Genomic DNA, 16,639 nt, shown 5'->3' with positions numbered 1-16,639 from the left:
ACACTGTGAGTTTAAGTCCAGCTCATTTTGGCTTCCTGTACATCTGGGAAGGTATGTCAGCAACCTGCTGATGGTCGTGGGTTTCTCCCGGGCTCTGCCTAGTTTCCTCCTACTATATTGCTGGTCGTTTTCGTATAAGTGAAATATCCTCCAAAACACCGTAAAACATGCACCAATCCAATAAATAAATGTTTCGAAAATAGTGCTTTCAAGGCCTTTAAGTAATCTAAGGTGTTTTCTTTTAATAAATCCACAAAGTAACCGCTCAATTATAGGAAATTACTAACGGCTGTAAAATATTGATTTCCAGGTGTGATAATATTTATGCTATTGAATATGCTGTTGAGAAAGGCATAAATCTTTCACTAATATAATCCTTGATTCAACCAATTACAACAATTATTACAGCATATTACGTGAACGTTTTAAATATGGGGATGTTTATTGAACTGGAGTACAATGCTTGAAAATCGAAACAAAAACTCAAGATCTATTACCACATAGGACAAATCGTTCACAAGATTTAAATTTAACAATTTACGTGACTCTAGAAGTTGGAACTTCAACTTGTGGTGGACACTTTTTTTTAATTTCTAAGGGCAAGGCAAACAAACTATGGTAATCTAGACGGTTTATTCCATTCAATACACACGATGGCAAGCCTCTAGGCGCTCAGGTATAATTACACACTAGTTATTCTGAGAAAATCCATTAAAACGGTTCATTGAAACAGGTAATGGTGCTGAACCACTGTATTGTGAAGACACGTGGGTGGTCAGCGCTACGAACAGACTGGACAGATTACCCCTGTCAACCATTGCACAATTCTTGTTTTTTTATGAGCTCTGAGGCTTTAACCTACATCGTGTCTCAAGCACCTGTCAATATTGCTTCAGCGCTAAGTGATCCATGGGTGATCCAACAGACCTTCAAAATCACTCTGAGTTGATCCGAGAGATTCCGTTGTGTCAAATCCACAAGATTAATATTTACCCGGTCTATGGTGAAACCTATTAACAAGAGATACCCTTAATCCCACAACAGGCGCCTGTAGACTATCTGCTGACTGTTACTTTATTACACTGACAAAGTCTCTGGTACAACACCCATAAAGGTAAAGGTTTAGCAGCATCACCTTCATCATTTGAACTAAAGACATTCAATTAAACGTCGAGTCGATAGAAAACAATTAAAGCTGGTGGAGATCCCGATATTATGGGGAGAAATCCTTCATTATCTTCGAGGAATGGTGCAGTGTTTTTGAGGCACGCAATAAACCTACGAAGTGGGCGCCATGAAAGAGACTGGCCGAAGAAACAAACTGGCGCAGGGTAATTAATGTCGACTTTCCCACAGCGTTCCTATCCAATTTCATCTGGTCTTTCTTTTTTCATAAACATCTCACGTTTTCTTTTACCTCTTTTTTCTGGAACAGATGCGTCATGTATTTCGAACATATAACCACAATATCAAATGGGGATTTTTGAGACATCGAGTCTTCTTCAGTACTTAAAATGTCCCAAACCGTGTTTCCTCTATTCCTGGCAAAAATCACATAAATTTTGTTACACTTCACGGAGATGTCGGGCAAATTTTAAACAATTTTCTCGAAAACGGTGCTAGGTATCAGCCATTGGCACAGCATTCCTCTGACCATCCAGACGTCTTCAGCCGCCCACATTTATAATATAGACAAAGTAACTGATCTATGCTAGGTTGAATTAAAATGTCCCACTTTGACAGGAGTAGCAAATAGCATAACTAATGAGGATATATAATTCATTCATCATCAGTAATCGCCATTCAAATTTGAGATAGATAAGCCTTTCAACTATGTCCATTATATATAAATATAGCTTATCCTATTAAATTTCTTTTTTACTACACGTCACTGTCTATCCCATGAAGTAAGATGCTACTAATATATTCTGTATGCACACATTTGAAATGGTTCAACTACAAATTAAGTACTATGCCATGGAATTGGATCAATGGAGGGTATACATCTCTACCGTGTCTTTGTCCACGATGGCTGGCTTGTACATTGATGACCTTACAATGTCACTGTTGACGGAAGTGAATTCCGTTCTCAAACTTGTATTGGAGTAAATATAGCGCCGCCTATCATGCACGGCGTTGCTCCAAGGGAGGGAATTTCCCAGTCCGGCAAGGCAACGCCAGTTGGCGTTGAACAAAAGGAATACATAGGGGTTAACAGAAGAGGATGCTGGAGCAACAGCGCCGAGGACTGCGTACAGGTGTGCGTTCAAAACTCGGTGATCTCCGTATGACATGATCATCTCGGCGATGAAGTACGGCAGTCCAAAGAAAATGAAAGTGGAGACGATCACAAAAGTCATCTTGAGTGTTTTTATCTTTGCCTTAGGTAAGGACGACGATGGCGTACTCTGGAGGTGGACTTTCCCTGGTTTAAAGGTCTGGCGCCTGTTTGTATTGCTCTCTGCTGCTTTTTGGGAAATTTTCAGAAAGATCCGAGCGTAGCATATAGCGAGGATGATGAGCGGAATGAGGAAGGACAAAACCAAGGCGTACGTCAAATAAGCTGCACGGTTCGATTTCTCCGTCTCTCGGAATATGTTCTCGCAGTGGCCGTTGGTGTGATTCAGGTGAAAGACGAAGAGCTGTGGAAAAGCGCCTGCCAAGGAGATTCCCCATCCGATGCCCGCCATAACCCATACCTGAAATTGACCATAATGAATATGTGAGATAAAATCAACTATGTTAGCCTTAAAGTATATTCCAACTGATTCATAGTTCAGAATCTATGCATCAAACAAGACATTCCTATACAAGCTGTCTTCCAATACAAACGTCCCAAGTCAATAATCTCAAAGCCAATTCACAAATATTAATACAAACCTCCAAAAAAACTAAGAAAGTGTATAAGGTATAAAATTAAGACGGAATCATTTGAAAAGAGGAGCAGCCTATGTATCTGTATGTTCAAGGTGAATAAGTGAAATCAGCATTCAAATCGTGTACCGTGCTAGTGTATAAATTGTCGAGAATAATATTCCCATCTCTGTTTCACTTTTATTGCAACTGCCCATACATCTAACGTTGTGGTGTATTTCAACAGGATGAATATAGGGCTCCTAGTGCCTGGCTAAGCAGAATTTTACAGAATACACCTTTTATGTGTTAAATCTAACGAAACAGATTATACAACTGTAGACTAAGATTATGTTATGGACTACACTATACCTCGTAACACCAACAATCATATCTTGGTGGAATACATAACATGTTATTGTGTTAAAATACTAAGTTCCTTATGTGTAAGATAATAGTTTATAGCAATGAAATAATCTGTTCCACCATTCTGTATAAAAGGGTATTCTGAAAATGTAACTCACTCCCTTTAGGGTGTAAGTTATAATGGTTTTGGGGAGGTTATTGTATAATAAGAGAAGTTGTAATAGACAACAGATTAACTTCCTAAATTTCATAAATAGGCGGCTTCTACAAAAATTTTGAATCTGAATTGGCTTTTGTTAAAATGGGACTATACTTCAGTTTTGACTAATGTAAGAAAGGACAAGAACGAAGGACGTACTATAAAATATGAGCATAAAATCATTAAAACGAGGGTGCTGAGTCAGTCCTTGAATAGGGAATTTGTTGTTTCAGTTGTCATTGGGATCTTGGTGACAAAAAGCGGACAATTTGCGCAGCCTTAAGTTCCTTGAAGACCACTTGTCTTCCTCCAATAGGTCTGCTGTATCTAATATGTTGGAAAGTTCATCAGTAACTTGCCAAAGATCTGTGGTTTATCGTGTGAACTCCAGCTACCTCAACTCATGAAAATGAAAGCCATCGTATGAGGTGAAAAACCGCGGCTGTGAACCACATTGGATGTTCCGGATTATTAATCACAAGACAAATCTTTAACACCAAGTTCAACACAAACCACCAGAAATACATGGAACGTGGCGATCTAATTCATTGAAACATTATGTATATAGGGCGTGCAACAACCATCAAATATATAAGTTATTTACGCGAAAAACATCTACAGAGCTCGCCATCAATGTCCTTAAAGATTTGAAGTGATTTTCACGCAGAGTTGTTTGCACACAGAGAGCATATTCTAGCAGGAAGTGCTATAACTGGGCCACTTTGCTTGAAATGGAGTTCACTCCTACGTTAAGCCTGACTGCTTCCCCCATGTTTTTCAACTGTACATATTTAACGAGGCGCAAATCCCGTAACAAACGACATTTTGTTTACAACAACGCTGAACGGAACATGTTGCACAAGAGGATGCTGAGGAAAATATGGAGGATTTATTCGTCATTCATTTATTAGTTCATTTCTCTCTTTATTTATTTGAAAAACTTTTAATTATTTGATTGATCTTTTATTTATTTGATTGAACTCGTATTTATTGATTGAACGTTTATTTATTTGACTGAACTTTAGTTTTTTGATAAAAGTCTTAATTTCAGGATACAGCCTTGAAGAAAGCACCACATCGTTCCAGGTACATTATCAGCCTGATGGAATACAGCTGCAGTCGTGTATTCCAGAGGGAGCCATATGTTAACGAGCGACATCATTGTGCTTGTGGACTTCCTGGAGAACCTATTTGAGTTCATTTTTACAGACGTTTATCCCACAATAACTAGTTTACAGGAAATACTCTTACATTCATTAAATATATTTAATATCAACAAGCATTGGCTGTATGGGGATGTTATGAACTGTGTATACGACATTTACCTACATCTTCAATATCTGGGTCCGCATTGGCTCTCCGTATGAATAATTAATTATCCTCCACTAAATATAATTGAATAGCAGTAATTTTTGTGTAAAGTCGCAAAATGACGCACTCGATCGATTAATGCAATATTCAAATCCATTAGCATAACAATTAATATCAGTTCCATATTCCCAAGTTCCAAAAAAGTATATAAATATGATGGATTGCTGAAAACTCATAAATTAGACGGGTTGCGTGGAAAGGAAAAAAAGGCAAAATCAGAATCAGATAAAATAAGTAAATTTAGGCAGACATGGATAGTATATAGTGGTAACGATGTCCATGCCATTACGTTTCAGATTCTTAATTTTGATTAAAAAAACGGGACAGATTGATCTCATAAATAGTGGTTTAAGGAACAGGGTTGTTGACTGAGATTTAAACTGCCTGGGTATGGCAAAGGTACCGACTTTACAAAGCCCAAATTTGAAATATGATCGTAAAGTTTATATTAGGTTTTAGGCACCATTTATTTTTGCACTTCACAATATTGTCTTAAGACAAATGTGTCCAAATTTCAGTACAAAAATCTGAGGCTCATGAAGAACTTTTTATTGAAGTCAGAAATGGAATCGTCCTCACACTCTTTTCTTAAGCTTTGGCTGAGGCTAGTTCGGGGCTCTTGACAACATCTGCGCAATCTGATCTGACCTAATCGCCAGTAACATAGTAAACGTCTAGACCATTCGGGATTTACGCTTTGGGGAAACGGCGCTGATTCTAGTGGTTGTAAATGAGCACTGTCAGAGGGCTAATGCATGTTCACCCTGCTGTCACCCCACTGGTTATCTAATATCTCCTATTTTCTGTGAAAGCCGTATTAGCCGAATAGTTAATTAGGTGCCTTACACTGAGGTAGCTTATTCGAATCCCAGAGTAGTCTTAGCTGATTTTTCGGGCTGGAATCTGCGCTTTGCAGAGACGATAATGACGATAATGTAACTCAGTTGTAACTGTTCAGGCAAATATCCGGTAGAAAACTTTATAAGCACCATAACTTGTTTTAGTAAATTTAACAACACTCATTCTTTACAGGCTGTTAAAAATTTGTATGAGTATGTTTAGAAGCAATTAGTAACTGTTAATAACAGATATTATTCCGGAAATGTATTTTACTATTTCTAACAGCATTCATGGAATGTACATCTGTTTCATCTAATGCGGATTTAAAATGTAATATTTCATTTATCGTGACAAAATTTCTGCCAGATAGTGTCAGTACTAGACATGGATCAGAAAACGATTCATCACCGTGTCCAAGACGAATCATGTGTGACGTCTCGCAGCTTAGCCAGTGAATAAATAGTTCACAAAAATGTAATTTTACCATTCGTTTACTAAATAGGCGTTAAAATTCCAGTTGTTATTTTTTTCGATACTAAAATGTCAAACTTTTACGTCTTTATAGTTCATCTACGCTGAGTGATTTCCGTCCAGGCATTAGAGGTATAGTTCCTACAGGCGGATCGAGCCCCTTGAGCATGTATATGTGAAAACGTCGTAGAATCCGTTATCCGCTTGGTTAAACTCGTCGCCGCTTTGCGTCCCTCTTATGTTCGAAGTGCACTTAGCTGACGACGCCATTTCAACATTCACACGCTCTTGGCGAACATTTGAAAAACCCAGATCACCCTAAAATTTCAAATACGATCTATAGCATGGTGTGGCGTGCAGGTAATTTCGCAGGCGCTAAAGTCGCTATTAGGGAAAACAGTGGGACGTCTACTTCTGTTATCGCTCCTTTAACCTCTTGCCCGGAATAAATTGGCTTAATCGGTTTGGTAATGGAAGGGCTTTACTTAATGATATTGATTTATTCGTCGGAGGCGCTCCGAGTGACGATGCATTGCAGAGATTAAGCCCTAGTCATCTTTCTGTACGCCTCTATTAGACCGTTGTCAGAACAACCACTGCCCCAGCTGCGTCGGCGCGGAGAAAAACTTAGCAAGGGTGTTTATAATAGACAAAAATATGTCACACTTCGCCGTTAAGTGCTGTTGGCCATGCGTCAGATAAAATGCACAGCATGCTGCAGTGAGAAAATTTGAAGGCTTGCTGCTAAACGATGGCAATGATAAATGCTCAGTCACGTTTTTGGTATTCATGTTGAGAAAAAGCATCTTTTAGTTAAAGAAAGCCCATTAAGTAATTGTGATTGGGTTTGTTTACCAGAGTCTGCTAGTTTAAATGGCAAGGTTTATAGCCTGTAGTTGGGATCTAGAATTGCCTCTAACCAAGCAAATATGTTAGTTTACATCAGTCCTTATTCCATAAGTTTACAAAGGTAAAAAAGACAGCTTTCAGTGATGGTTTTATTTGCAAAAAAAAAAAAAGAGCAAATTTAAGTCTGAGTTCCAATTAGGTGGGGAATGACCTTACTGGGCTATGTACACGTGACTTGAAATGAAAAAGGTTATCGAAACTTCAGCAAACAATGAAAAGCAGAGACTTGCTTTTTGAGCGACGCGGGCGTATCCAAGGGCAGGGATTACACTGCTCGAAATAATGTTCAATCCTTACATACAGGAGTTTACTCTGTATGTGACAAAAATGTCAAAAAAGTTAGATGATTGAGCTACACATCACACCTCAAACCACCAAAGATTCTCATAACGAAAATAGTTCAGATCTTGGGCATAAAACTGAAAATTTCCCGGTCATCAGCGAATGCCATACAACTTCAACCACAAGGTATAATTCTGAAAATGGCAGCTAACCAAAAAGTGGTCAATAATTTGGTATCGTACGGACCGACTGGCCAAAATGGGTATACATTTATTTGCTTGAGTCTTTGTATCGCGCTACTCAACATCTTTTACAGCGCAATTCATTGATAAATCTCCTGCCTTAAAGCTGCACCAAAACCAGCGAGATCTGGAAGTGAATCAGCTGCCCCATTGGTCAGATGACGATCACCTCTGGGATGTACTTTTGATGTACAAATGTATATAGAGCATCAAATATATTTATTTAAACATTTATTTGGTTTTTCAAGCCATACTTATGAATTTTTCACTTATACGACTACTGTCAACATTATGGTGGGGCGAAACCGGTCAGAGCCTAGGGGAAACATACGACCATCCGCAGTTTGCCGATAGACTTTCCCTCGAGCGACCGGAGACGAAGCCAGCATGAGCTGGAATTGAACTCACAGCGACCGCATTGGTGAGAGGCCTCTCTGTCACTGCACCACGCTGGCACGCTAAACACCACGGCCATGGAGGCCCAGTATTAAATGTAGTCTAAACGTAATTCTATTGGGTTTTTTTTAGAGAACTCAATCGTCATGAACAAGTGATCTGATATGTCTACCTGGTGTTTGCTGATTTCTGTATAGCTTTTGATATATTTCAGATTTAACCACTTCAGATTTTACCTAATGTTGCATTTGATGGATATTTAGTATTATTTATATCTCTCATAAGTATCTAATACTCTTTTTCAAGACAATCAGAAACAGTGAGTATTGTAGGGAAATATAGGTTTACCTGAACAGATGGCTATTGCGATCTTGTAAGAACATATGACCCTATGACATCGGCATTGACTGCTGCTCAGAGGGTTGAATGTGTCTGGGTTATATCAAGTGTATTTGACAGTCCGTTACTCGCAGTCATTATTTTCCTGAAGGCAAAGGCTAGCATCGTCAGCAGCTCCCTCGACTACACAATACAAGCTCAGACACCAAGCATGGAATCGACAAATGAAGTATCTCAACCAGCCGTGAAGCGTAGAGCACTGCACAGTCCCTCGCGAAAATATGAATAAGACATCCCCAATCACCCATGACACTCATCGTAAGCCGTTATCAAAGTTCTTGCAAAATCTCAAATGAGGTTCGGCTTGGATAGGTTGACCAGACTGAAACGTGTACACTGTGCAAACGTTCTTTGACATAGAGGGTTTCATTTACAGAGCTTCAGTCATACATAAAACATAACAGGATTGTTTATGACAAGGGTGCTAGCCACGATGATCATTCCAAGTGGATTCGCAAGGATGTTTCTGCGAGTGAAAATGGTGATAAATGAGCTGCGCTAAAATGCGCCTCGAGAACTATCACTTGTATTTCTGCGGGGCATAAAATGAAATTAAGTTTATATTGACGTTTTCAGAAACTTGAGCAAACAATGAAAAACGGGCCTGGTTCACAGTTGCCAGAGGCAGGTCAAAGACAACTACGTGCAAGGGAGGGGTAAAGGTGGTTATTTGTGACTATGATAAAGCTTGGTTGTTTGACCAGCACTGGGTAACAAAGATGGCAGTTTTAAATGGAACTGTGCTTTAAATATTCAAGGTTTTACTATCAGCCACTCAAAGTCTTTTAACTTTGCAAAACTTTCAAGTTATTAATTGCAATTTAAATCACAGCGTGACAGATCTATTGCGCTATAATTTGTAAACATGCATCTATATGAACACTTGCAATAGAAGCGTACGCAGATACTTGTACACCCTTTGCTTTATAACAAGATGTTGTGCATAATATACTGGTCTTCCCATACTTTAACATACAAAGTGTTGTGGAGTACGTACGCACTGGATTCAAGGAATCGGATATTACGTATGTATCTTTCCCACGCCAAGGAGTACCTCTACTTCCATGAAGCAATTTTCGGTTAATTTTTCCTTCAAGAAATTATGATGCTAATTTTATTAATGAAACCGGTTTTTCGGACTTTGGCTGTGTATATTTTTTTACCAGTTGACAACCTGAAATATGATTTGTGTGATTTCGCTTCTTGGAAAAAATGCGACTAACTCAACAATTCATTCCAATTTCTACTCTATATCCTTGCTTAGTTCTTTAGTGGTTTTTGTTAAGCGTTGTTTTGGAAATTATTCTTGCGATTATAGACTTGGAACGACCACTATGATAGAGGGTTGGTTTACTTCAACGCCTAGATCTATTAAGAAAACCTTTTTAATGTAGCCGTTAAAGATCAAGTGTCTGTAAGGGGATGTTCGTGAAACACTAGTGTCGTGAGTGTCGCTTTTATTATTTCGTTCAAAATTATTCATTGTACACTTAACCTGGGGCTAGGGTCTTTATCTTCATCGTGTTGAATTAGATCGCCACGCTGAATATATGAACAGTTGCGACCAAGGCGCCACTAAGATACATATTTTGTTACCGACAACTTATACTCTAGCATGGTATACGATTTGAGTACAGATTTCACTCACTCGCCTAGAACATACCTTGCGTATTTCCAACACAGTTGGAAACTGTTGAGTGCTTCTCTTTGCATGATTCAATCCTATGGTCGTACTTTGTATACTTTCTTATTTCTTTTCTGGTTTGTTTTATGCGTCGTTTTGGAGGCATTGCAATTATTGACCTGGAACGTCTTTATTGGTTTACAGCTGTTATACGAATGCTTGTTTCGACGCAAAGATAAAGCTAATGAATTGTTGAGCCGAAAAAAACGTTTATGAAATTTTGCGTGAATTTTAAATGAGTTGAAGATATTTGACACTTCAGTTGAAAGGGTTTAAATATATCTATGAAGATGACTTTAAAGAGTGCTCTGTACATGTGTGTGTCATAGAGCTGAGGATACAATCTTTGTCACATAAAATATCTTCCACAGTACATTCTTCAATGTCCTTGAAATAAAAAAAATGGTTTCTTTGTGCTACGTTAAGACACTTTTAACTTTTAAATTCTACGCTTGAAATAAAACAAGACAATACAAACCGGTGGTGGTTCCCGCAGAGGTGCCCGGATAGCCTGATGTCTGTCTATAGCCAAAATGACCAGCATGTACGAACTGGACATCAACCCGATACCTTGCAAATATTTCACTGTTTTACACATAAACTCTCCAGCGATCCAGTCTCTGTCGAAATATTCCCATATGAGCTGAGGAATGCATCCGAAAAACACAACGACGAGGTCAGCAAGAGTAAGGTTTAATATAAGTAAGTTCACTCTGGACTTGAGTCGACGGTTAAACCACATCCAAATGAAGACAAGGGTAGACCCTATCAGCCCCAGAATGATCAGGGCGTATAGACAAACAATCCGTATCGTCTTGTTGTATTGCAAATCGTGAACGCTATCCAAGGGAGTAGCCTCAGTGGCATTGCTTCGCGTTGAGTTATTAAACTCCAGTACTATGCTCGTGCCATTTTGAACATCATCCAGGTAATCCAAGACGTTGGTAAGGTTAACCATGGCTTCTTCTTCTTTCTCGAAGAAAAAAATTTACATTACCGGTGCCGAATCTTCACCCATTCATAACCTTTTACCGGCAAATCTGCAATAAGAGGATACAGGTTTTAGACGGAATTAGACAGAAGATGGTGCACATAAGTTAACGTCCACAAAAATCACTAACATTGGTTAATGATATTTAGAATAAGTTTTACGTGAGTTGCACGACACGTAACGTAGACCACGGGAGTCTGAATGTGAACACAGCAATGCCTTAAAGCAGCGGAGACTTTCCGAACATTTGATCTAGTCTTCGTCCCTTCAGCTTATTGATTGGACGCAGAGAGAAGTGGCGGTGCAGCTTCAGTCCGCTGAAGGCAGGGATGGATCTTCAAAATGACAAGCGAAAAGCTGGCCGGTATACTGACAATCATAGGGGGACATTTTAACCAGACTGGCTGGATATCAAAACCACAAGCTTTCATCATTGCTGATTTCCAATCTGTTAGCCTGACCAACGAACATTCTTACCGAAACCTGTCAAGTTTGTTGTATATCGACTTTCGATATCTAACCGACGTAGAGACCAACAGATTTCGCCTTAAGGTGAAAATAAATCTATATATTTGTCTTCGTACAATCGTAGAAACCTTATGTCTTCCTCATCGCAATTCTGAGGATGAACCTTTCCTTAGAGAATCCAATCAGCTCTTACAATGGTCTTTCATTAAGAGAAGCGAAAACAGTTATCGACAGACGGCTTCCTTTATCAAACCTTGAAGGTTTCCCGGGAATCTACATTGCAAGCTTAGCGTCCAAGCGAAAGACGGGCAATTCCAATGAAGCCAACAGAAAGATCTACGAAGGCCTAATTTGTCTATTATTTCTAGTACGATTATGAACAGACATAAATACAGTCAGTAAATGAATCCGCACGATGCTTGCATGATAAAAAACCAGTCTACCCATTTCTGACCAGAATACTTTGTCTGACAATTTGAGAGAATGTTTTCTATAAAAATAGTTTTCATTTTACACACAAACAAGTAAAAAACAGCTTAACACTATCCTACATGATTCCTAGATGATTAATTGGTTAATTTCATTACAAAATGCTTTCCGCAAACATATGTCTACGGGCTTATAAGTAACCCCTATTTCAACTAGTACGTGTATATCCGCTTTCAGTTTTCAGGTTTACCATTTATTTTACCAAATTCAAATTTAACTGTAAAAAATGTTACGAATCTTGCTTTTGGAGTTAAATTGAGGAACCTTAGGAGGTGGGCCGTCATGGAGTGTAGCAGGCTTCCAAATGTGGACCCTGGTCCGTTTTCCTCATGCACGACCCGAATATTGCTGGTAAATTTACGCCAGTAAAGTTATTGCGCGAAGACACAATAACACACAATCTCCACGACGTAAAATGAAATGACATCTTTCTGAAATAACTTACATGAGTATACAATTACCGAGTAAGTGTAGCTGGGATGTATAACCGTCGATGTCGTTCTTCCAGTGCTATGCCATGGTTTCCACTAACGCTTGTTTGACCTCTCTCCAGGCATAGCTAATTTGCATATTCATGCCACCTATTCCCAGCACACTGCGCAAAACAACAACGAACAGCCTTAGGACTGTGTTGACTTATGCAATACCGGCGCTTAAGCCTGGATTTGTCACGGACTTCTCTTAGAGCCTTTTCCGCGTCAATGATTCGGATAGACGCAAAATCAACGCAGATGATTGTCTACTTCACACCACGGATGATACTTCCTTTTATTCGTTACCAATTAAATGAATAAATTCCAGCATCGGTGTTAACTGGAAAACTTCGCGTATATAAATGAGGAAATTTGCTTGCGAGGCCAGGTTACATCCAATGGCGATCCACCGATTTCTAAGCAGTTGTCCCGCTCTATTATCCCTTGTGCAGATTTTAAAATCATCGAAGCGACACAAGCGACCTCCGCTGGTAACTTAGGTATCAGATCGATACCAGAAAGAAGTGAAGAGATAGCGCTGACTTATCGGACGGCCTCTGGACACACGTTACGCTCATGAGTCTTCATGTGTAATGGAATTGTGACAGATAGTGTTTTGAATTGGATGCGACGAAATCTCCTAATAGCACTTATTGTATCTCCCTGGCAACACTGAAGCCACGTGAATTCGTATATCGTTACTTGACTCTATCTCACAAATAACTAACAAAACTTGCTGAAATCAACCAAAAGGTATACTAAGAGAAAAAGTAAGTGCAAAATCGACTACAATCTGAACAACTATTTCACAATGATCAAAAAATCATGTGCAAATTTCAAACAGTTAGGTATCCCGTTCCACGCCGGTAAAATGAACAACAATGTTCGTGCTCATTCAACATTTGCTGCCAGCACAAGCCTTTCCGAATAAGTTACATTGCTTTTAAACTACCTCTTGCTTTACTAGCACGACAGAGGGACGATGCAGAAACCTTCGCAATTTAAACAGTTCGTTGTCTCCATTATTGGGAAGGATGTTCATTCTGTTCGCTTCGACATTTCAGGTTGTAAATATTTTATACTGTACTTGTGAATTCTTGTTGTATATCATTGAAACCTGTCAGCAGCTTTTGCTAATATTATCAGGATAACTGTTCGCCGAAACGTTGCTTTATGCTAGAAATACTCTTATTACCAGGTATATTAGAAACAAAGTCTCTTTGTTTTATCTCAGCTTTTATTTAATGTCGCATTTGGCTAATAAGATGGTAGTGAGGTATGTACTTTGAATTCGGAGAGAGCCAATGTGCCTCAAAATACACTGACAAACTTTCCTAAAGGTATCGTAATCGTTTAAGAAGTTAAACAAATGAGCTAAAGAGGTAAGCCGCGAGGGTTAGAGAAAGACGCTGCACTATATCTCGCTGCTACTGGATGCCTCTCTTGATGGGTTGTCCATTAACCACATGTTAACATGACCGAGAGATGTAGAGCTTGATTGTCTACTTGTTCACTTACAAAGGGGTAAATTAGGAAATATGTACGCGCTGTGCAGTCAGCGAGCATGTGCCAAGGTTCTTGTTGTTGGTAATGCTTACAGACTTTGGTTTGTATCTCGGGGACATTTTCTTGCAGAGTTTAGTTCTCGCGATACGCGTCTAAGCCTTTGAAATTGTGGCTGTCAGGCCAGATGAAAGCTGACAGAGTTATTTTCCCATTACTTTAGTCCGTTTGTTAACCATTAAAGCATTTACCCTAATAAACCCACATGCAGCCCATCTCCCACAGGACCATCTTAACTGCGCCATCTCATAACAAACATTTCTACTTTATGTTTTTTTTACAAATAAATAGTGCTTCTTTCTCATTCAGGTAAAAAACTGTATGTGAGTCTCCATTGCTTTTTTCTGTTTTATTTTTTGTTGTTGTTGTTTTGTGTTTTTTTATAATAATAATAATTATCATGTCTTCTGTAATACAATTCCCGATAGGATCCTTTAACAGGTACGAGGCTATTCTTGAGGTTTTATAACAACCACTCATACCAAAGACATTGAAAATGGTTCTTGTTGCTGGCTCGCTTGGCGCTCAGCACTGTGGGATCAGAACACGGAATCAGGAATATGACTCGGTGGGGTGTCTAGCGACTGGCATTAAACTTGAGAGTCTGCAGCACCTTGGTGATGTAGACTCGCCCTGCTACAAGAAAACACTGTGTATGTACACACACTTTATGATTGCTTGTCATTATGAGATGGGAAAAATTGTTCAGTACAACGTAAAAACCGAAGTATACATAAATATGCATTATAGCTACAACTGAACTTTTCTGAAACCTTACAACCAAACCAACACTGGCATGTGCAGTTAGGACCAGAACCTTCGGAATTGGTGATATTCTCTCTGATAATTGTCTTCAGTTCCATTGAAGTGGAACATGGTCACAGTGACTGTATAGAAATCAATATTTGAATCAATATTTGCATATACAAGCATGTTGCCCGCTACACCCCAAGGCTATGGTATTTATAAGTATTAGTACTGGCGTATATACACGCACGTTGTCCGCTACACCCAAGGTTATGGTATTTATAAGTATCAATACTTGCCCATATACATGCATGATGCCCGCTACACCCCAAGTTGTGGTATTTATAAGCATCAATACTTGCCCATATACATGCATGATGCCCGCTACACCCAAGGTTATGGTATTTATAAGTATCAATAGTTGCCCATATACATGCATGATGCCCGCTACACCCCAAGTTGTGGTATTTATAAGTATCAATACTTGCCCATATACATGCATGATGCCCGCTACACCCCAAGTTGTGGTATTTATAAGCATCAATACTTGCCCATATACATGCATGATGCCCGCTACACCCCAAGTTGTGGTATTTATAAGTATCAATACTTGCCCATATACATGCATGATGCCCGCTACACCACAAGTTGTGGTATTTATAAGCATCAATACTTGCCCATATACATGCATGATGCCCGCTACACCACAAGTTGTGGTATTTATAAGCATCAATACTTGCCCATATACATGCATGATGCCCGCTACACCACAAGTTGTGGTATTTATAAGTATCAATACTTGCCCATATACATGCATGATGCCCGCTACACCCCAAGTTATGGTATTTATAAGTATCAATACTTGCCCATATACATGCATGATGCCCGCTACACCACAAGTTGTGGTATTTATAAGCATCAATACTTGCCCATATACATGCATGATGCCCGCTACACCACAAGTTGTGGTATTTATAAGCATCAATACGTGCCCATATACATGCATGATGCCCGCTACACCAAAAGTTGTGGTATTTATAAGCATCAATACTTGCCCATATACATGCATGATGCCCGCTACACCCAAGGTTATGGTATTTATAAGTATCAATAGTTGCCCATATACATGCATGATGCCCGCTACACCACAAGTTGTGGTATTTATAAGTATCAATACTTGCCCATATACATGCATGATGCCCGCTACACCACAAGTTGTGGTATTTATAAGCATCAATACGTGCCCATATACATGCATGATGCCCGCTACACCCCAAGTTATGGTATTTATAAGTACCAATACTTGCCCATATACATGCATGATGCCCGCTACACCCCAAGTTGTGGTATTTATAAGCATCAATACTTGCCCATATACATGCATGATGCCCGCTACACCCCAAGTTGTGGTATTTATAAGCATCAATACTTGCCCATATACATGCATGATGCCCGCTACACCCCAAGTTGTGGTATTTATAAGCATCAATACTTGCCCATATACATGCATGATGCCCGCTACACCCCAAGTTGTGGTATTTATAAGTATCAATACTTGCCCATATACATGCATGATGCCCGCTACACCACAAGTTGTGGTATTTATAAGCATCAATACTTGCCCATATACATGCATGATGCCCGCTACACCCCAAGTTGTGGTATTTATAAGCATCAATACTTGCCCATATACATGCATGATGCCCGCTACACCCCAAGTTGTGGTATTTATAAGCATCAATACTTGCCCATATACATGCATGATGCCCGCTACACCCCAAGTTGTGGTATTTATAAGTATCAATACTTGCCCATATACATGCATGATGCCCGCTACACCACAAGTTGTGGTATTTATAAGCATCAATACTTGCCCATATACATGCATGATGCCCG

At 39.3% G+C, this 16,639-nt stretch overlaps 1 protein-coding gene across 1 annotated transcript; it reads right to left on the bottom strand.

Moving 5' to 3' along the window:
* Positions 1-1,988: 1,988 nt before the first annotated feature.
* LOC135472527 (mesotocin receptor-like) lies at positions 1,989-10,970 on the bottom strand. Its single transcript, XM_064752071.1, has 2 exons — positions 10,491-10,970; positions 1,989-2,699 (listed from the first exon to the last, which is right to left on the bottom strand). The coding sequence occupies exons 1-2, from the start codon at positions 10,968-10,970 to the stop codon at positions 1,989-1,991; spliced, it is 1,191 nt and encodes a 396-aa protein (XP_064608141.1).
* Positions 10,971-16,639: the final 5,669 nt, after the last annotated feature.

The sequence above is a fragment of the Liolophura sinensis genome, chromosome 8 (genome assembly GCF_032854445.1).
Source record: "Liolophura sinensis isolate JHLJ2023 chromosome 8, CUHK_Ljap_v2, whole genome shotgun sequence".
Taxonomy (NCBI): domain Eukaryota; kingdom Metazoa; phylum Mollusca; class Polyplacophora; order Chitonida; family Chitonidae; genus Liolophura; species Liolophura sinensis.
The sequence above is the reverse complement of the archived record's forward strand: the minus strand, read 5'-3'. Positions and strand labels throughout refer to the sequence as shown.

Bases quoted from the DNA above. Each gene is read 5' to 3' on its own strand.
- LOC135472527 (XM_064752071.1), bottom strand. From the start codon at position 10,970: ATGGTTAACCTTACCAACGTCTTGGATTACCTGGATGATGTTCAAAAT. The intron at 2,700-10,490 runs GTTTGTATTGTC...GGTCAATTTCAG, and splicing joins CTCTGCGGGAACCACCACCG to GTATGGGTTATGGCGGGCAT.